At 32.8% G+C, this 22,751-nt stretch overlaps 1 protein-coding gene across 1 annotated transcript; it reads right to left on the reverse strand.

The window, feature by feature from the left end:
- Positions 1-57: 57 nt before the first annotated feature.
- LOC130662780 (uncharacterized) lies at positions 58-17,286 on the reverse strand. The gene is made up of 3 exons (XM_057461711.1): positions 17,149-17,286; positions 5,184-8,661; positions 58-2,698 (listed from the first exon to the last, which is right to left on the reverse strand). Exons 1-3 carry the CDS (start codon positions 17,155-17,157, stop codon positions 2,646-2,648), a joined length of 3,540 nt encoding a protein of 1,179 aa, XP_057317694.1. The 5' UTR covers positions 17,158-17,286; the 3' UTR covers positions 58-2,645.
- Between the last annotated feature and the right edge of the window lie 5,465 nt (positions 17,287-22,751).

The raw sequence follows: 22,751 nt of genomic DNA on the forward strand, positions 1-22,751 counted from the left end.
AAGCACAATTTCTACATAAAAAGTGCTTCAAAATTTCTCTTTAAGAGGTATCAAATGTCTATATCAATTGTCTGTTGCCATTTAAAAAATATTTACTTAAACTTCTAAAAACACTTTTACATTTATAAGAAGTAAAATTCTTATATCAAATTTGATACCGAAATTATCCCAATACAAAAATATTGATTTTACCTTTAAAGTTGATAATAAAACATTAAATATCTAGAAAAAAAAAAACTCATAGCCTAAAGAATCAACATGCAGATGATTTTACGCCAATAAAGGACAGGGTGGCCACAAAGCTTTCTCTTTAAAATTCAAAGATTTTTGAGGATAATAAAAGAATTTTCCCCATCGTTTTAGAGGAATTTTGTCAAAAATTCGGAAACTTTTGTTGATAAAAAGATGATAACTGGTTAAGTTTATAATAAGCAGGAGCATATGTAAGATCTGTTTAAGGTCACAACTATGGCAGGGGGATTCAACAAAATTTGTACTTGAAGCCAAGAGTTTTTTAAAAGATTTTTGGAACATTTTGCCTAATTTTGATTCCCAATGACACTAAAAGAGCTTTTTCAAAATAAAGGACTTTACAGGATCTTAGACGACGTAGCTACTCTGGACTTTAAAGTAACTTATGAAAACAATTTAAGTGTACTTATATATTTGTTTTTACTTTTTTGTACCTATCACCTCTCATCTACCATCCCTCATAAAGATTATTCAGACTGCAATAATACATTGTGTTTCAGTTTTATGATGGCTCCCGTACTCTACCTCAATGTTGATGTAAAGCAGGCAAAGATCGGGTAGCGTTGTTTTTATGGGTATTCTTAGGAGGGATTGCCAGTATATTATTAAAAATTAAATTAATTAATTAATTAAAAAGTTTTTTTTCCACCAAGATTAAGAATTTTCATGCATTATATAAAAAAAACTGCAATTCTAGGCTAGAATTGCCAGTATATTATTAAAAATTATCAATTAATTAATTAATTGATTAATTGATTAATTGATTAATTGATTAATTAATTAATTAATTAATTGATTAATTAATTAATTAATTAATTAATTAATTAATTAATTAATTAATTAATTAATTAATTAATTCAACAGAGATTTCCACCGTAAATTGATAAAGTGCTATTACAGATATACTTTTATATAAGTTTAAAATATAAAAAACAATAATTTTTCCACCAAGACTAAGTATTGTTTATGCATTTGATAAAAAACTGCAATTCTAGGCTAGAATTAAGAATTCATAAGAATAACAAAAAAAAATTTCAATACAACCTGTGCATCATCTAACTCTGGTTAACAAAGATTTATACGTTTCTATAATACTAAAATACAGCTTGGTTAAATTTTTAAAATTGCAAACAAAATTTAGTAAAAATCCACTTATTTTTCTTAAAAAAGTGTAACAAAATTTTGACTGTAGCTTTTGAAGCCTACACTAGAAAATGGCGGTGACATTAAAAAAAAACTTTGTTGGGGGTAAGTTTGAAAAAAACTGTTTCAATTCAGATTCTAATGGAAAAAAGAGACAAAAAACGAATGTATGCAAAATTACTGCCACATAAAAAGTCAACAGATTAAATCTTTTAAAAGAAAAAAAATTATGAAAATTTTTCTATAAGGATAATCTTATGACAAAAAGTATATATACCTACATATATACCTTAAAAACATATTTGGAAAGTTAGGAGAAGAAATACCTATTTGCCCACATCTACCAATAGATCCTACTTCCCTACAAATAACAAGGAGAAAAAGGTAAATTTCCAGCGTTCCTTTTGTTTTTGAAAAAAAGTATATTTTCGTGCATACTTAAATTTGACACAAAAGGTTTTGCATATAATCTCTGTAGTAAATATCACGCACTATTGAACTTTTGTGTGAGCAAAAATTAGTCCCCAAAAAGATATTACAAATAGTGACCCTGTAGTTACTAATCTTCTACAAGTGTCTGCCAATTTTTGTTAACAATTTAAAGGTTTTTTCACCAATATCAGGTGTTTTTTATTATAACTTTTGCGACATTTTAAGGCTTTAAAGAACACAGACAATGTAAAAATTGTCCCACAAAACAACAAGTGCTGAACATTTTAAATTTGAAAGTCAACTATTTCAAAAAGCTTAAACGCAGCATCTTACTACTAGACAAAGTTTTATAATTCGACAAAAATGACTTTTTAAATATATATTTACATTTCATTGATTTTCTTCAAGGAATGATTGGTTTTCAAAGTATTCAAGGTTACCTAAATTGATTTTACGGTTTCTAAGGTCTGGCAGACAACCTGCTCCAACTTTAACAATTACAAAATTACATAAAAAAGAGCAAAATCACATCAAAAAAAGCAAAAAATGTACAGAACCTGCATACAATTGATGTTTTCTTCAGAACTTAAGATCATAAAAGCAAATTAAAATATTATAAAATTATTAAAGTTGAATTTTATATAAAAAAAATCTGCTCAAGACATTTTAAAAAGTGTAAAAAATTACAATAAAAAAAATTGCATGGAATTTTATGCCAAACCAAGCTCAAATTTACAACTATATGTTAAATAAAAACCTGATCAGAGATTTCCCAGTCTTTGTCAAATTTATCTTCTTTAAAATTTGACAGCGGACATCTAATTTTCCCTGTCATCGTTTATGAGCACTTCAGGTATGGGAACAGCATGGCCTATGAAAAGAACAATGATTTTATTCTGACAGATTATAACATATCAACCATATTGCCGAATATAAAAGATTATACACTAAATGTGCATTAAAGAAACATCTGAATTCCTGCATCTCAAATGCACAATTTTCATAAATTTCTAGTTAGAAAATTGTCAGCCTCTGTAATGGTCTTAGAAAGATTGAAGAAAATGAAAACATTAGCAAAAAACAAAAAAAAATTAAGGGAATCTGACAATTTTAGCAGGAATTTAAATAGCCCAGCATGGCGTTTTATTACACTTTCATCCAATAAGAAACTAGTGCTGGACAGGTGGATTTTTAGGCGACCTTTAGTGCCCAGCTCGGTACTTTAGAAACTATACTAGATTAAAAAGGGGCTAAAGAGGGGAAAAGTAAAATTTTATCAAAAAAAAAATATTATCATAAGCAACTGTTAAGGAACTGGTACCAATTTGAGTGTTGGTCAAAACTTAGTTCCTATTCAACAACAACAACAAAAAAACAATACCATTTATGCCACCAATTATTATCCTTCTTAATGGTTGATTTTGTTAAAAAATGCAACAGATTTAGAGAAAAAACTTGTATAATGGTTATAGTGAATAAAAAACTTTAAACTCAACTGTGATAAAATTAATTTCCAAAGTAGTTGACACAAATATTTGCAAGAAATGACCCTCTAAATCAAATTTTATTGCATTTTTAATAAATTGTTAGAATAAATCTCTGTTTTACTAATCTGTTAGCATTAGCACTTGCCTAGTACCAACGTGAATTAGAAAGAAAGCATAACAGCCGTAAATGAGTATGATAAAAATGATAAAACTTGCTTAAATTTAAAACTAAAAGTATTTTCCATCATAAAAAAAGAGTTTCTATGTGGATGGATTACCTTAAGGGAAATGATTTTAAGTTTTTGTCAATTTTTTGATTAGTTCCTGCACAAATTTTTGCCTGTGATCTTCATGAAAAAGCAATCAAGTCTTACATTTTTTCCTTTTGTGAATTACCTAAGATGAATTGATTTAACAGCAACATTGTTTTTTTCTGTAAAATTTGTGAAATCAAATTGTTGGAAATTGGACCATATAAGTTCACAAAAACTAATTATTAACTTCCTATTTAGTTTATGTGCACCTTCAGTTGCAAAAACAAGTTATGCATAATTGTTCATTATAAAGCATAAAAACTAAAAAAAAGCACCAAATAAAATGTATATTGCATTATTCAAGGTGTAACACTTTTTCTGTCAAATTGCCTCAATGAGTTAGTGTAATAAGACTAAGCAGTTAAGCTGGATTTCCATTAGGCAGATTATTTTATGTGGAGCGAAACTGGCATTGTTCTCTCGATTAAAATTTTAACAGTAGTGATCACTACGCAGAATTAAAAGTTAACTAACTAACTAAACTAACTTCAACTTTTCCGCCATCCAATCAGAACGCACAAATATGTATCCATGTGACAAAAACGTGAAAATAGAAAATGTTTGAGCAATTTTGGTTAAAAATATTGAAAACTTGAAAAATTTTGTAAAGAAAATACCCAAATGTTGGCAGTATTTTTTATATGCTTTAATGTAGATTTTGTTAAAGCAAAGTTGCAACTGACACAGCCTCGTCTCTCATAGGTGTAACTTTTACATATTTTTTTCCACCAAAACTTTAACTCTACCTTCCTTTCAAAACTTTCTTTTAATGCTACAAATATACTTTTTACAAGTGGAAATTGAAAAGTGACAGGTGGAACAGAAAGCAGGAGGACTATTGTTACAATAACAATGCCCAATCCGCTCTTTATTTGTGTAGTGGTAAACCAGTTTTAGAATATAATTTCAAAAATTAAAATGATAATTAATTTAAGACTGTTTAGCAAATATTGTCGAAAATTTATATCCAATAATAAATAGATAATACAATAATCCAATAATACATTTTGGAAAACTTAAAATTATAAAAAACTTATAAAAAGCCATCATGAAGGCAAGATTTTAATAGCATTGTGACAGACATCATTCGTAGCAAGTTGTATGACTTAAAACCAGCCATGGTTAATGATGACATCACTGTGAAACTAAAGCGTATATCTTATAAAAATAAACTAGTACTTGGAGAATTTTCTTCTTCTCTCTTCTATTCTCTAACCTAATTCTTTAATCTAACATTTCTATACACAATGCTTTAAACACTTATTTGATTGATCAGGATAGATGTCCTTTTTGTGACAATTAACCTAATTATTCCTACCTTATGTACATAATTCGTCATTATAGAAAGAGATCTAGGTAAAAGTACATATCACACTTTTAACACTAATTTCATTAGTGCTTATCCAATTCACAGTAAACAATGAATTATCGTTAATCCTGTGATTTTTTAGTCCAACTTTAATACAAACCGATAACCTAAGTTCTACTTTTGTAATACTCCACCTGGTTGAAAAGCGAAAAAAAGAAAGAAAGAGGTAACAGAAAAACAACAAACCTCTTGGATCTCTGAATATTCGAGGGCAATATTGAAGAAGACCATGCACAGTGACAATATGGTAGAACAGTCTAATTAACAAGCCAACCAAGGGAATGTACAGAATTATGTCTACAGCCAATTGATAGTCAGTGATCTTGGAACCATCAACGACAACAGCTAAAACTGCTAAATTAGTCAACATTACAACGTCAAAATAGTTCATGTAATCCTCCTGATATGGCCATGCAGCAATAAATAGGGCCATAAATATTAAGCAAACTATTCCTTGCCATGTGTGTTTATCGAAATGGTCATTCAAAATGCTAATAGATATCAGGATGCAGCTACACAATATATAAAATGGTGCAAACCAAGTTCTGTCTTTAAATATTGATTGTGCGTCATTACGAAACCCATATCGAAATGAGTCCAAAACTGGTTTCATCCACAGGCAGCAAGGAAGTGAATCAAAGTGTGTCTCCTTAGAGCGTCTACATGTTGACACCAATATGATAACAAGGCAAACAGCAATTGCAGTTAAAGATATTGCAGCACATATCAACAAGGGTAAATGCTCTGCACTTCCATACTTGGCTTCAGCATAAAAATATACACGCAGCTCATCATCAATAACAACTGACTTCATTACCGAAAAGGAAAATTTGAAGAAGTCACAGCAACATATCACCAGCAATGTGTTAATTGCTTTAAAACAAGAGTCACGATTTATATAGCGACGGGCACACTCAATGTTTGAAATGCCTAACCAAATCATCCAGGAAAGCATCCATGAAAATGGTGAACAATATCTCACCCAAAATTTGGTTAAATCATTAAGGCCATCATAAAAACAGACCTCATACATGCTATGATCAGTAGATCCACTGACTATAACAACAATGAAAAGTATAAAAAAATCAGTGTTAACACCAGATGGTAAAATAAGATCCATCATTTGATAAGAATATATAACTGGAATTAAATAACTTGCGTATGTTTTCCTATTTAAGTAAACAATCCCCAAGGTTGCAAGAAAACATGCAAGAAAATGTATAAATGACATTAAAATCCAGTTATAAGTACCAGAACAATTTTCACATATTCCTTTGCTTAGTAAAACAGAAGATTTCGGGCTTGAACATTTACTGCAGAGATAGGAAGTTTGATTTCTGTGCTCCACACACTGGTTGTTTGGCTGATATAAACATTCAATAATAGCAATTTCACTTTTACATTCCGCACAATAGTTTTCAGGGCACACTTGAGATGTTTCGCTATCTTTGTTTCTTTGAAACGGTTTGGCCCACCTATTTTTAAACAAATAGATTTTACCACCCAAGCACTGAGCTATTCCATTATGGTATGGCTTTTTTTGATTGCAATCACAAATTCTCTGTGTCTTGTCATACTTAAAACCAAAGGGACAAGATCCTAATGTTAAGTTGATTAAAGTCACCGATAATGCTCCACTGTCTGGATTTATAATGGTCAGGTTAAATTTCTCATTTATCTTTCCCATAAGAGCTAATTCTATTTTGTTGTTAGTAACCATAAACTCTTTGTAACCACCAGCAATTTCAACTACATTTCTTCTTAAACTGCCGTGACGATAAATATTTATATCCACCGCATCACTGACTTCTGTTCCCCTTTCATCCATTAGGGTTATAGCCCGTTTTTCATAAAGTCCAGGAGAGGTATTTTCCCATTCCTTTGGTTCTAATACTATAGCAGTGGGTGCCGTCGAAACTATGGTGTTCTTTTTCATTTTGAAGATGTCATTAACGTCTTCAAAATGAAAATTTTTCCATTTTGCTTTATTTGTAAAGACGTCCACGAATCCGGAATCATCTCTGAGACAATTTTGTAATGTTGATGCATATATGGTATTACCAACGTTGGAGTTTGCTTTATTTGACTGGAAAGTAACATTTCCATATGATCCATTAAAAAAACAATCATAGCGATTCAATTTAATTGTATTTAAAAATGGTAATGGAGGTCCTGGTACAACAATAAACATAGCTCCTCCTTTCTTTTCAGCTACATTTTCTTTAAATACAAGATTTGCATGAGGCTGCAGCTGGACAATTGAGTGACCATACATTGATATTGCACCTCCATTTTTCCCTTTATTCTTAAAAAATTTTACTGTCCCATTCACATAAAAGTAAGTACTATCAAATATAAAAGCTGTATTTTTGTTACCTGTCACAAAATTATCTTGTCCAGATAAAACTAAATATGACTTGTACATTACTACAGCGCCTTCAGATACTGTTTCAGAATTATATCTTTTATTTTCATTTATTTGGACATTATGAAGTTTTAAACGAGTTAAATATACATACATTGCAGCACCTAAAACTGCAGAGTTAAAAGTGAAATTCGATTCCGTAAACAGAGTACCATTTTTATTTCGTACAGATTTTCCCGAATGCACCTTGAATGCATAGCCACCACCTATTTTTGCAGTGTTGTTTTGAAACAAACAGTTGCAGCAGTTAACATAAACTCCAGATCGTTGGTCCAAAGTAGGAGCAAGAACCAAAACTCCTCCACCCATATTGACTGCAAAATTATCACTGAATTGACAAGAGTCAAATAAAACTTTGCTTTCCTTATTATTTAGATTTAAATATAAGCCACCACCACAAACAGCACTGTTATTTTTAAATATTGTGTTTTTAAAGGAAATAACATTTGTAGAAGAGCTCCCTAGCATTATTGTCAAGCCACCACCTTTGCCAAATGGAACAGGTTCACTTTCATTGTAGTAAGGAATGTCTGCACCATGGTTTGAGAGAAATAAACAGTCAGTGAATTGAAGATCCTTATCTGACGTAACACCGATTTTAATAAAGACACCACCACCACCTATTGTTTTGTTGTCAACCCCGTGGGGGATTTTATTTTCTTTGATGATGACAGTTTGGAAACTAATACTACCTAGAGCATTATTAATTATTGTACTATATCCTAAATTCTGGAACAAAGTTACTTTTTTAAAGATGACATTAGTGATGTTTTCCAAGTAAAGGCCAGTGGCCATGTAGTGCATAGTGTTTCTATTTGGTGGATAAGTGGTATTATTCTTTATTCCACACCCCAAGAAAGCTATGTTTTTCAGTGTAACATTATCCAGGTTTATCCAGGAAATGCCGACATCTTTTGAAGAAATATTACTACCCATAAAATCACATGTTACATTGATTTTTCGATCTAAGCCAACAAGAAGAATGCTTCCAACTTTTGTCAAAATGTGGTGATGCTTTAAAATTTGGTCATCCTGTAAAAAGATACATGGATTCTTTAAACTTAAATTTGCTATCAATTGCAGTGCTTCACTTAAGTTTTTGCATGTAATGTTCCTGTCTGAACTTGAAACACATGACGGATTTGATTTGGTAACATTTATATAATATCCATCAGGACACGGGTTTGTACAAAAACATATTTGCACAGCCAGGAGTAAACAAGCCACCACAGCATACATCTAAAAAAATATAAAATAATATGTTTAATTATTTTTTCTATTTTAACCCTTCCCGCCACCATGTGTAATGTTCCCACTTCTACCATTTTTGAGAAAAAACTGTCCCATAAAAAGGGAAGGGTTATGTTTTGGTTCAAATTTAATGGATATTATGTTGACATTTCATGACTTATTTATTAAGTCACAATAACTAAACAGCAAACTGTCTAACACTTTTTCTGGTATTATTTATAAAGAGATATATATATATAGATACTAAGAGTAACACCTAACTTTCTTATTATCTGGGAAACATCTTCAACCATCATTGTAGAAATATTCTTATTTTCACATGAGATAAACAAAACACATTTTATGACAACCCCCTTATACAAATTGCAAACCTTAAGATTTCCTAAAAACTATCCTATTTTGCTAGGTACAACTCTACAGATAAAGGTGACACAATTTGGACTGAAAATGGACAATCAAATTACTTATGGGCATATTCCGAAAGATTTTGTTAAAAGAGAGGAGGGAGTAAGAGAGAGACCATTTTAATGCAGGAATGAAAAGATATCATCTTAAACTTGTGCAAATAAAGAAAAATTATTTCTTTTTAATTATAATATTGTTATACTAGTCGATAAAGCCCGTGGAAAAATCCACTAAGGCAGAAGAACAATGGAAAAATAGGTTGCTTTAGATTTTTTGCTGACATCAGCAGTGCATATACAGAAGGAAAATTGGTGAAATTTAGTCATTCGTTGTCTGTAATGTGTAGAGTTGAAACGCTGGTCAAAATAATGCATAGTATCGTATGTTTTTGACAAACGCCTAAGAAGATATAAGGGCTTAAAAACTTTGCTGACATCAGCGAAGTCCCTACCAAAAGTTCCAAAAAAACTTTCTTCACAAATTCGTACACCCGTTGCATTCATCGTATAGATCTTGAAATGCTGATCAAGAAAATGTATAGAAACATGAACTTTTGACAAACAGTTGCAGAGATATTGGGGTTTGAAGGTTTTGTGATGACGTCATCAACCCGTCCATTCCGAAATGGATTCAGGGACCAAGGTTTGGGAAACTTACCCAAATTGGTCCCAGGTGGTCCCTAGTTACCCACGCGGTGAAAAATCATTGACGTCACCACCTCGTTTCCAAGTTATTTGGCCTCAAAGTTTTAAGTGCACTGTAACGGCTTCATAATTTAATATAAGATATTGACGTTAAAGTAGTGTTATTGACGTCGCGCCGTAACGTCAGAAAATATAACATATTAGACATGCATTTTTCGGTTACTTCAAAGAAAATTTCGGTAAGATCAAAGGAAAAGGAACATATCCACTTTGCCTGTTACAGACACACGGAACTGGCGTATTATTATAGAGATTAAAATTGAAAATTTTTCAGTAAAAAAGGGTGGGGCTGATTAAATAGAAGGATTGTTGTAAAAACGGTGGGCTTGCTATATATTTCACAGTAAATTATTGCAATTTTATTTTGGAATCAGTTTGCAACCAGTTTCTATTTCTTTCTTTTTGAAGTTACCTCTTTATCTATGCATAGATCTTGCTGAAAGTTCTTATTTTTAAGCTGGTATTTTTAGTCACATTTGGTTGTCCAGGCAAAGATATAGAAATATGAAATTAGCAAGAGAACAATATAATTTGCTAGAACCTTTTCTCACTATCAATTTGTTGTAACTATTTAACATTTTGGTAGGTTCTATACATTTTTTGAACAACAACAAAAAAAAGGCTTTAAAAGAAGGGTGGGGTTCCTAATGATAAAGGGTTGTGGTAAAAATAAGGGGTTCTGACTTCTCCCCCAACTTTGGTTTTCTGTCAACAACTATTAGTATTGTGATTTTGAGTAGAGTTAGAAGAAACACCAATAAATCACAGACTCAGACTTCTTTTGCAGTTACATACCATTGTTAGTAACATAAATAATCATAAATTATTAAAGTTAATGACATCAGCAAGTCTTGATTTAAAAGGTTTTATTCACTTTTCTGATTGGATCTTACTTATAATAAAGAAAGCTGGTTCAGAAATACAATGACCAAACAATTCAGTTGCAGCAATTAATAGCAGATTGATTAAAAAGGGTGTGATATACTGTTACTCTTTATTACAACAGAGTAAAGAAGCATATTTACTCTGGGACAACACTACAAGATATGGAGGAAGAAGACAATGCAATGTGCAGGAAGATGAGGACAAAGCAAAAGAGGGACTTGGGGGAAAATGTGTCATATTATAATGAGAAAGAAGACCATTTCTCGTTGCACGTTCTTTTTTTTTCCGCAAACTTTTTGGTATCAACAGATATGAATCTACTACCAAAACGATTTACAAATATTGCAGTTGTGAGAGGTATGCAATCAAATAAATTTTATTTGATTGCTTTTAACATGTTTATATAGAAATTTGATGTATATCTGTAAAGCAATAGTTAAAGGTATAACTAAATATAACTGTAACTACAAATATAAGAACAGGGTCAACACAATGAATTTGAAAGTGAGCAGGGCACTTGAAAGATGCTGCAAAATCAACCCAAGGCACCACTATATTTGGCTCTGAGGGATCAAAAAATTGTTTTGAATTTTAAAGGTAGTGTCTGCTACAAAACAAAAACTTTTATATTAACCAATATTAATACACAAATAAAGACATTGCATACCTTTTTTATCAATACTATCTGAAAACTTATATAAACAAAACTTTTTTAGTTAGCCATGTCGAAGCACAGCGAAATTCTTTCTGAAAAACGTGCGCGAAAAAAGCCTGGTAGAAATTTTACTATGCGTAATTATGCGTTTGACGTCAGTGGTTGGTTAATTCTAAGGTCTAAACACACAAAAAGACGACAGCACCCCTGGAAACAAATATATGTGTTCTTCGGGACAGGTAATCGCAATTCTTCTCAATAATATGTTTTGCTGTCATGACATTGATGACATAAAATTACACCCCCTTGAACAGTAAAAAGTACTCCGAAATATTTTGCGATTTGGGTCACTTCTGTTTCAATAAGCCGTAGTATCACTACGGAATTGTTGCTTCAGATGTTTGGATTTTTTGTTATACACGACGTAGCTTTAGTGTAAAAAAACTTTTATCAAGCTACGCGGTACGTTTTAAGGTTGTTTTTTTCAATTGCAACATTCTCTAACAACAGTGAGAACGTTTGACAGTTTTTAGCAAATATACGTTTTTTTTTAATAACTTTTTGACTAATTTGTTCTTATTTTGTTCTCTTAGTACCAAGGACATGGTTGAATAAATCGACCAATGTCGTTCCCAGCAGGCGTTGGGAACAAGATTGTAATTCATCGCCATTTTGTTTTTCGCTGTAAAAATATGGCGTTTTTGCTTCTGATGCAACTCTTTAACCGTGTTCATAAAAAATCGCGCCCATATGAATATTATTTTGTAGTTACTGTAAATTCTGTGATGAACGCCCAGGCGTTTATTTAAAAAGGGGACGCTTATTGAGATTGGTATTAAATAGAGACTAGCTGTTTATTAAGGAACTACGATATTTGAATATTTATTTTACGACATTTGAATATTTATTTTCTGACATATTTACCCTATTTTTCGCTGAAAGATCAGCATTTCAGCCGTAGAAATAAAAAAAGGACAGACTCAATAACAATCACAGAAATCCCGCATGCTGGATTATCTGAGATGCATGATAATCCTTTCAACCCATACCAAAAAAGCGGGTTTACAAGAGAGGCCAAAATTAAATACAGTACCTATATGTTCATTTTAAATTCAACACATCAAAATTGCTTGAGGGAGGAGAACTGTAATAAGCACCTTTTTTGACAGAGAGCTTTTATTGGAGAAGTAGGTTTACTATATTTTTTATTTTCAAGGAGGGGTGTTTATTGAATACAGGCGTTTAATAGAGACTGGGCATTCTTTTAGAGTATTTAATGCATTATATGTGAGAAATAAACCATCGCAAACAACAAGCAATTTGGTTATAAAGGTTATAAAATTCAGATTTGGGTTGTTCTTAGTTTTGGAAACCGAAATGAGCCCAAGCCTGTTCTTATTTTGTTCTTACTTTTTGGGAAATTATGAGGCTCTTGTTTTTATGACCTTTTACTTATAAAAACCATGAAGATGCTTTTTAGAATTCACAAGAAATGTTTTTGATATATTTTTAACAAATTGTGTAGTTTCTCGAAAAAGTGATTTTACACTTTGTAAGAAAGCTTTTAAACAGTTTAAAAGAGGGTAACAAATTGCACAAATTTTATTGAATTTTAATACACTCTCCGGAATTTTAAGAAGAACTAATTTGAGGTTTTTTTTCCTCAGGCAAAATTATGGGTTGTTCTGGAAGACAATGAAGCTCCCCTTTCTCTAATACAAATTTTGAAATAAATGATCAGGGTATATGTCTTATGCTGAGCACCAAGCTTTGCTTGCTTATGATAAGCCAGATAGGCCAGATAGTTAATGCTCAAGCCGAAAATCCAGTTAAATCTTTTGGCACGTCTGCTTAAGGCGTACGCATCAAAGGTTGAACATTGCACAATTTTAAGAAAACTCAAAAGACAAAATCATTTTTTGACTTGAGTTCGACCACTGAGTTTGCTTGAATCGATGCCATTTTGAGCTTGAGCGCATATTTCTATTTCCAGTAGCTATTGTGCCGCTCGGTCGCACAATCGTGCAGTGCTAAATACATCATACTTTGCAATCAAACTGTATTTTTTTCCTTAAGACTCCGTTTCCACCATCATGATCTTCATCGTTTAGCCTGGTTTAAAATTAAAGGCATCCAAAAATTCCTTTTAAAAAAGTTTCAACATAGGAATTTATTTTATGTATTGCTTATTATAGCATACATAGACATACTTCGACTTATATGTTGTTACCATTGTATACTGCATATTTTCAAATGAAATAAAGTTGTTTATCGTTTATCTGTGATTTTATTTTTCCACTTTGTTAATAGCCCTTAGGTACACGATCTAAAAATACTTATAGCAGCGATAAATTATTTATTTGAAAGTGTCTAGCTCATAGCCGGGGGCTAACTTTTAAATGCACAGAGTTACAAATTAATTTTCTTCTTTATGTAGTCTGCCTTTTTTTGTCTTGATTTTGAACCTGGCCACTGACGTAGGCAGAAGCATATTAGATATGCCTCGTTTTCGTGTGCGTAGTGTTTACAAAATGGAGAACAAAATTAGCCGCACAAGAAAGGAAGCTCTAAAAGTTTGAAAAACAACATTGCACTGGTACTTTGAATTTATTAATTTTTAACCTGAAATTTGTTGATAATAGTATGTATTCTTTATGTAAAATAACTTCCAGTTTTTAGCAGACACTACCTTTAAGTTCAAAAATTAAGTAAATTTTATAATGAAGTCTTTGGAAAATTTATCTTTAAATAATAAAATCCAAAGGAAAACTATCCAAAATAAAATATACAATGATATTTTACAAATCTTCCTCAACAAATATACCAAAAACATTATTTCTAGTTTTTAATCAACAAACTCATAGCACATCTACCCAGGAAATTTTATTGCTCAATTCCTTATGCAAAGCTGGTATAGCAAATACAATGAAAATGAAGACATGGTATATATCAAAGTCCAGTTTTTAGTCCACATGCTAATGAAAGCAATGGCTTGATGTAACATCTAAAGCTGCACAAAGAAGGACTAGGTTCATTAAATTATTATTTTTCACGTCTGCTTTGCAAAAGTTGTAGGATTTGAATTAAATCAGAATTTTAGACCTGTTAAGAGATGTGTACCTAAACTTTATCAATGCATTTTGTTTTTTCAAGTGACAATGGAATAATGAGCGACTCAATGATGGAATTAGGAATAACAGCCAGTAACGAATTAGATTGCTTTTTTTTCTAAATTGGCGTTGACGATATAACATTAAAGTTGATATCTGACCCTTATGGCACATAGTACATAGTACTGGTGATGCTGGTGAACAATAAGGTGTTGTTACTATTGAAGCCGATGTAGCAGATAGTGTGCTAACTACAGTGCTAAACAACGTTGCCATTGACATGGAAGAAAAAATGGATGCCAACATTGGGGCAGATGTTGAAACTGTTGGGTGAGGTGAATACACTGGTGATGGTGGTTGTCCCTCTGGCAGCTCAGAGATTAGAGAAGGCATTAGCCTTTTCTTATCAATAGCTTTGGGATCGAATGGTACTATCCCGTATTTCCAAAAGCCTGTTTTGATGACGTCAATTTTCATTTCCCTTTTTAAATGCAACTTTAAAGATAGTATTAAAGTTTTCTTGCAAATGTTGACCAGCTCCTTTTCCCCTAAAGAAGATAACTTAATCATCTGTTAGTTTCAAGAAATGTTTTCAAAGGCTTTAAAATTACCACGTCAGGTTGTAAAAATTTTTTTGCATAAGTAGGTCGATTTTGTCAATATTCATGTGCGAACCATGTCTATCCAAGATAAGGAACAATGGTTTCTTAACGTGCTCAGTTTCTGGTATGAATAGCTCTTGCACCCATTTCTTAAACAACTCCTTATCCATATATCCATTAGGTGAAGTGCCATATAGAGCTTTATGTGAACCTGTTCAGGCGTAGGGCCACTTGGGTAGCACTTTTTAAAAATAATAAAAAGGGGGTAATGGATAACCAGCAGCAGAGACGGTAACATGTGCTGTTATATGTTCGCGACTGCACTTGCTCTCTGCGTAAGCTTGCTTACATTTCGTTCCACAACAATGCAACAAACCCGTCTCATAGATAGATGTGCATATTTTACATGGCTAGCCTCACAAATATCGAGGAATATACCCTGTCTATTATTTCCAGTAGGGGCCATGGCGTAGATGGAGAGTCCTAGAGTATTTAATGCTCATTTTGAGCTACGCAGACCCAATTAGAGCCCGCGCTCTACTAGACAACTCCTGGCAACATCCAACGGCCCACACAGTGTGCCATCTTCCCAATTTCCCTCACATGGCTTGGGTTAACCCGGGGCTATGGTAACATTCACTCTCCCATGTTGAATCGCCGTCAAGAGGAATCGAACCCCAGTCTCCCGCACAGAGTACGAGAGCTATAACCACTAATCTACGGCGCCACAATTATTTACATTATTTTATTTACATTACAATTAAAAATTCTGTCAGGTTTGTTTATTATATCAAGATCTGTCATAGTATGTTTTAATAAATTGAAATGTTGGTTTATAACATTCAGGTTTGCCATTCTACTTCTTCCCTTATCAAGATTATCATTTTGGTGCCGTTTTTTAAATTTGTGCCACCAATAATGTCCTGGGCCATTTACATTATTGAATTGACTGCTTTCCTTTTGTTTGGCAATATCCCAAGCAAACATCTTAACAGCTGTTACTGACAACAGATTAGCAATGCTTGCCATAAACTTTATGTAATTGACAAGCGCTGTTTCTTTGTCACAATTCAGCTCTGTGTGTCGGCCAGGTTTATCAGTTTTACACTTCATGTTAATCCTGTCACTTAGTGTTTGCTTTGGTACGCCAAATCGTTTGAAACCTTTACCTAACAACATGTCTTTTTTAGCTTCTTCCAATGCATTAGCCATATCTTCAATTGACCACCGTTGGTAGGATCGTTTTGGTGCCATTTCTTAAAAACACTACAATTTTTTTGTATTACCCCCAACTTCGGACAATTTATTTATATCAGAGAAACACTTATAAATAATTTTAAATGCATAGAATGACCCTATTGAAGCTGTAATAATTTTAAAAGGGCTTAATTCATTAAATTATCAGAGATTTAAGACATAATTCACCAAAAATCATTCTACCCCTAACATCGGACACTATAAATATACAGGTTTTGAACGCAAAAATTATGTCTCGGTTAAAGTTAAAATGTGACATAAAAATGCCTTCATTAACACAAATGTAACCTTATAAAGTATCACTAGGCATCCTTAAATAAGAAACAAGCAAAGTTGTGCCCAAACCTTCAAAGTTTAGAAAGATAATGCAAGATGCCTGAAGTAACTCGCTTCGCCTGAGAAAACAAACACAAAGAAAGAGAGGATAAAATAAGGGTGTGTAATTTATGGAACAGATCTCGCCGATGCAGCATATGTCTATATTTTAAAAGACGACAGATCTTTTTAGAATTTCTTGCGTGCTATCTCAATGCAGAGAAGCTAACACAGAGATTTTTTAAACTGTCTAACTGAAGTTAGATGTCCAAAGTAAGAGGATTGTATGCTAACTATGAAAGTTGTTTAATAGCTTTTTACGTTTTATTATATTCTAGCGTAGCATGATAAAAATAAAAAAAATCGACAGGAAAACATATACAGACCTTATTTGAAGAAAGTCAAATCATGGTTCAAAACTTTTGCACTGTGGCTACTAGCATTTTTGACTGAAAATGAAACTACATATTCAAGCTAAGTTTTAATTTTAAAATCAAAACTACCTGAAAATAAAGTTGGGATTGGGTTGGTCCATGACTTACCGCCTGCATTATTTTGCCTGTCACTTTGCGTAAGAGGTGTCGCGATTATCAACAACACGCCTCCTGCTTCATAAATATGTCCTGCACTGGGGTGGGCTTCGGAGAAATGAAAGCGAAAGTTCAATAAAGTTGTCATCACGTGAAAATGTAATTCAACGGATACGATTTAAATATGTAAAAAAGATGGTAGCCTTAAACGCGAAAAAGTTTGAGCACATGCATCTGTCACTTCGTTTTTGGTGTGGCACCAGTCCAAGGTTTCAGCACTAATAATTTATAGCAGAGGAAACCAGTCACTATTTTGCCATCTTCAGCTTCTAGCTATATATTTCCCCTGCATACTCTTTTTGTCAGGTGTTAATAACTTAGCTAGTTTTTTAATGCTCAAAGATTTTCTAAAATCTAGCTAGCATGCTCTGATTCAAGAGTGAATCTGAAATGCTAATAGGTAAAAAATGATGTAGTTTCATTAACATATAGATCTAAAAGCTATTAAAATGTTTTTTAAGCCAATTTCCAGTTTGTTTTTCTTGTTTTTTACTCAAAAGGCATATCAGCCATATTTTAAGTACACCTTTACGATAATTCAATTGTATATCCTACGGCTCTCCATCGTTTTACAATATCAGAAAAAAAGAGGTAAAAAACATGTTTTTATAAGAGTTTGTTAGAGATGAAAAGGTGTATTCCCCAGTTTTTTAACTTCCTTTGTATCAATTTCTTTCAAAATTTTAGGAAACGTTAATAATAATAAGATACAACTTATATATATATGTGTAGTATTTTCTGGTATATAACCTGCGGGTTATAAGTTGATTTTTACGACTTCCACCGTTGATGCGGGTTATAATGTGGTGCGGGTTATGTGATAAGTTTTATATTTTCTGTCATTTATTGTGACATTTAAAGTTTATACATTCAATAAAGAAAATAGTACCAACAGGATAAAATATGTACATTAATATAATTGCATGCGCTATACTACATCTACGTAATCTTACTTCAACTACGTAATTTAATTTTTTTCACACAGTGAAATGGCTTTAACTTTCTATTGCTTGGCAGCGCTAATATTACGAGCTCTCTTTGAAACACAATTCAGGAGATCATTTTTCTTTTGTGTTGAATGTAATTCTAAGCTATTTATATCTTTGCAATCACATTGAGCACATTGAAATGATTTGCGTTTGGTAATGGAGCAATATAGCAGGTATCATTTTTAGGTTTATTTGATGCATATTTCACAACCTAGTGCCAAGGACTTAATTATTAATTTGTGTTAAAAATATTGAACAATGTTAAAATTAAATAAGATCACTTTCTATATATATAAAATCTTGGGTTGGGACTAAGTTAGCAAAATCATCATCGTCGAGATGTAGTTAAAATGCTACATAAATGGAAAGAGAAAGAAAGTGGAATCTTTGTAACTGCACACCTGTTATACTTTTTTGCACACCTTAACATAACTTGGGCATGCAATCATCATGCAATGCTCATTTAAGAGAGTGATATGCCATACATTGCTGATTTAACTCATAACAATTGAAGAAGCCATTTTAATTATGTCTGCTTTTTTATCATAGCGAAACAGTCATGTCTCAGGTGGCCTGTGACATCAAAAAAAGGAGTTAAAAGCATGTTTTTACAATGCCATCAATCTTTATTTCGATTGGCTTAACTTTCTAAAATTGTCTGTGATATCATGCACAAGAAAATTAAAAATTAACAATGGAAAATATATTTTTTAGAGCATGATTACGTTGCTTCTTATATGGTAATGCAGGATGTATTTTTAATTTTTGCATTTGAACTAATAATTTGTCATTGCATATTTATAGTTTTTATTTCTTACACAGTACTGGAATCAGGACACCTAACATCGTGAGTTGGTATCATGCACGACACGAACAATCTGTGATCCAATCGTGACCATCGTGATAAAAAATGTTAACTAAGAACTTCGTGATAGTCGAAATAAAAATAATGATGCTATCGCGATTGTCACCATTAATTGTGATTGTTGCGATGGATTGTGAATAACATTAAAAATATTAAACAATAGATGCGTATAATCTTGTGTCTTTGTTTTTTTTTTTACATTTAAAAATTCTTTTGCATCTTGTAATATAATTATATTGGAAATAGGAATTTAGATGACTCCAACTTAAGGCGAGTGTAAAGGAAAGTGCGCATGATTATATCATCTCTAAATAACATTTTCATAACCTGATATGTAGATATTTTGGAAGCTTTTATTTTTCTCAATTGAGTGATATAATTTTTTTGGAAAAATATTAAGGTCGTTTGAGGTTTAGGTGTATACAAAATTTACCCCAGTCTCTCCTAACGGATGTTACTCTTACAAAACGGCTGGATTTTTTTTCAAAATTTTTTGACTATTCTTCCCACCTAAGCTGTATCTAAAAAGGTTTTTTACTATTTTGTTCAAAATTTTATAGTTTTCTTACTATTTCATATTCTTCCAAATGCTACTTTTTCAACTTGTTTTCTTTCACATAGACGGCTGTAAAAAAAATTAAACACGTTTTTACAAAAAAATAAAAGAAGCCTTTTTAGATATATTATTTAGCTTTATTTCAAAACAGCTCTCCTACACCAACGCTAATTAGGTTTGTGAGAGAAAGTTCAGATGTAGATACCATTTTATCAAAAAATAAACACTGAGAAAAAGAGTTTTAAAGTTTTGAAGTTTTTACTCACATGCGGCTACTTGCGGCATTGAAGTTACACTTGACATGTTTTCCATTTTTAAAGCGTGATATTTTTCTCTTTGGAAAGTGAGAAAAATATCAGCCCTTCAAAATTGTTTTTTTTTAAGGAAATATGCGCACGTGAGCACATATATGACACAGAAAGAGTGTTACAAAGATTATCACAGCGTTATTAGCGAGTAAACGTAAACAAACAAAATAAACAGAGATCCAGATGGAATTTTTGAAAAAAAATTCATAATTAAAAAGTTTAGTATATTTTGCCCTGATTTCACGAAGAAAAAAAAGCCCGAAAAGAAATCATTTTTTTTCATTTACACTCACCTTAATTAGTTGTTCTCAGGCGAAGTCAGTAGTAGCTTTCTGTCTCTCAGACTGGCGTTACACATCCACCTAACCATTCTCATATCATTCCTTTCTAAACGGTCAAGAACTTCCTGCTTCACTGCCCATGTCTCGCTACCATACAACATAACACTTCTTACACAGGCCTCATACAACCTACCTTTTACCTCAATTGACAGGACTCTGCTAGTCAACAAAGGAAGTAACTCTCTGAACTTTTTCCAAGCAGAAAATATCCTGCAAGTAACACTTCTTCCAACACCCCCTTCACTGCCCAACATATCACCTAAGTAACAGAAGTTCTCAACTATCTCTAACGAGCCACTGTTGTACATCATTAAAGCTGGAAATACTTCATTCTCTATAATCTCACCTTTGCAACGCTTGTATACAAACTGTATGTCAGCTCTTAACCTTCCACTAATACTACTGCACTTCTTATGTACCCAATGCTTGAGTTACTACCAACCCATTCCTGCAAACTCCACAAGGCCACTTTCCAACTATAAGGTCACACTTGGCTGCAATGCTACTAATCATGACTTTAGACTTTGCTGTGTTTACCTTTAGCCCTTTCTCTTCTAGTCCTTTCTTCCACTTCTTAAACTTTTCAACTAATTCTTCCATCGACTCTGCTATGAGAACTAAATCATCTGCATACAATAACTCCCATGGACAACCTGTTCTGAACTCCATCAACAGGGCTTCTAAGACTAGAATAAACAACAAAGGACTAAGTACAGAACCCTGATGTACACCAACATTTACACTAAATTCATCACTAAGTGAATCGTTAATCCTGACACGACTTCTAGCATTGCTGTACATAGACTGTACCATCGTAACTAGCCACTCATCCACACCTTATTTTCTCATAGCCCACCAAATAACTTTACGTGGCACTCTATCAAAAGCTTTCTCTAGATTTACAAAGGCAAAATAGAGATTCTTTCTCTTTCCTAAATACTTTTCCTGAAGCTGTCTGAGTAAAAATATTGCATCTGTAGTGCCACGCCCTGGAACAAAACTAAATTGCATCTTATCTATATCAATCCTTTCTCTAAGTAACTTATCAATCACTCTTTCAATAACTTTCATTACTTGATCAACCAACTTCAAACCTCTATAGTTACCCCTTTTTAATGCATCACCCTTGCCCTTGAAACAATTCACTATTACACTCGACTGCCACTCAATCGGAATAGCACCATCCTTTATAATCTGGATAGCAAGACTTGTAATAAGCTCAACTCCAATATATCCAGATGCTTTTACCATCTCTGCAACAATACCTGATACTCCTGCAGCCTTGCCAATCTTCAATTTCCTAATAGCCTCCACTACCCATTCTGTCTTGATCTACATAGCTGGCCCTTCTACAACATCATCATTAGACAAATTATCCTCGTCCCAATCAAACTCAGTGTTAACAACCTCTGATAATGATTCTTCCAAGCTACCCTTTTCTCCTCCTCTGTGCTAGCCAAAACACCTTCATCATTACGTATACACTTCTCACCTACAACATCTTGATTAGTCTTCTTCATTTGCTTTGTTATCTTGAATACCTCATTGCGCTGGTCTTCCCTTCTTAACACATCTGCAAATCTGTTTCTCTCTGCTTCTGATTCTCTGCAACGAATATGCCAACTCCTCCATATCCATCATTATTACCAATCCAAAAAAAGCTTATACCTTGCCCTCCTACCTTCCACAAATCTCACTGAAGCTCCTCTCCACCTGACCTCCTGAACACAACACATATCAACAGATCTACGTTCTAACATTTCAACTACTTCACCTGCTCTACCTCTCAGAGTACCAACATTTACACTAGCCATCCTCAACCTAGTGTTATCTACCTTGTGATGTGATAGCTGGGTAACGGTCTGACGATGCTCACACCTGACATCTGTCCTACCGTGCGCGACACCTTCACTCCTTAGAGTTCCAGCCCCGTTTACGCAGTTTGTCTGATCAACTATTCTTACGGCCATTAATAAAGAGTTTTGGCATTCATATAGGTGAGTAAGTAGTTCTTCTTCAATATAGTTTTGGCATTGTTTTACAGCTGGATGCCCTTCCTAGCGCCAGCCGTTCACAGACTGAACTGGGTGTTTTTTAAAGTGACACCATCACTATGTGGCATTTCATGGGACTTCCACAATCGCCCCTTTAAACTAAGGCATGGTGGAGGACGTTCAACTCCTCTCTTGTCTCTTAAGGAGACCCTTCACCCTAGCATGAGGTAATTAAATAATAAAAATCTTTCGCAAAGTTTTATAATATATACATTGCGTAAGAATGTATTGTTGATTTAATTACTTAAAAAGATTCCAGCACGTTTAATTTAAAAAACATATAAGAAGCATTGTTCACAACTATTAAATGACTCACACATTTTTTTATTAAAAGAATACAACTACGGTTTATTTTGTAAAACAAATGGTGTATATTCTGAAATAAATACAATATCTACATTTCTCGATGAAAACATTTCCTTCTTAACAAACAACGTAAAAT

Source organism: Hydractinia symbiolongicarpus, chromosome 10, assembly GCF_029227915.1.
Source record: "Hydractinia symbiolongicarpus strain clone_291-10 chromosome 10, HSymV2.1, whole genome shotgun sequence".
Lineage (NCBI taxonomy): Eukaryota > Metazoa > Cnidaria > Hydrozoa > Anthoathecata > Hydractiniidae > Hydractinia > Hydractinia symbiolongicarpus.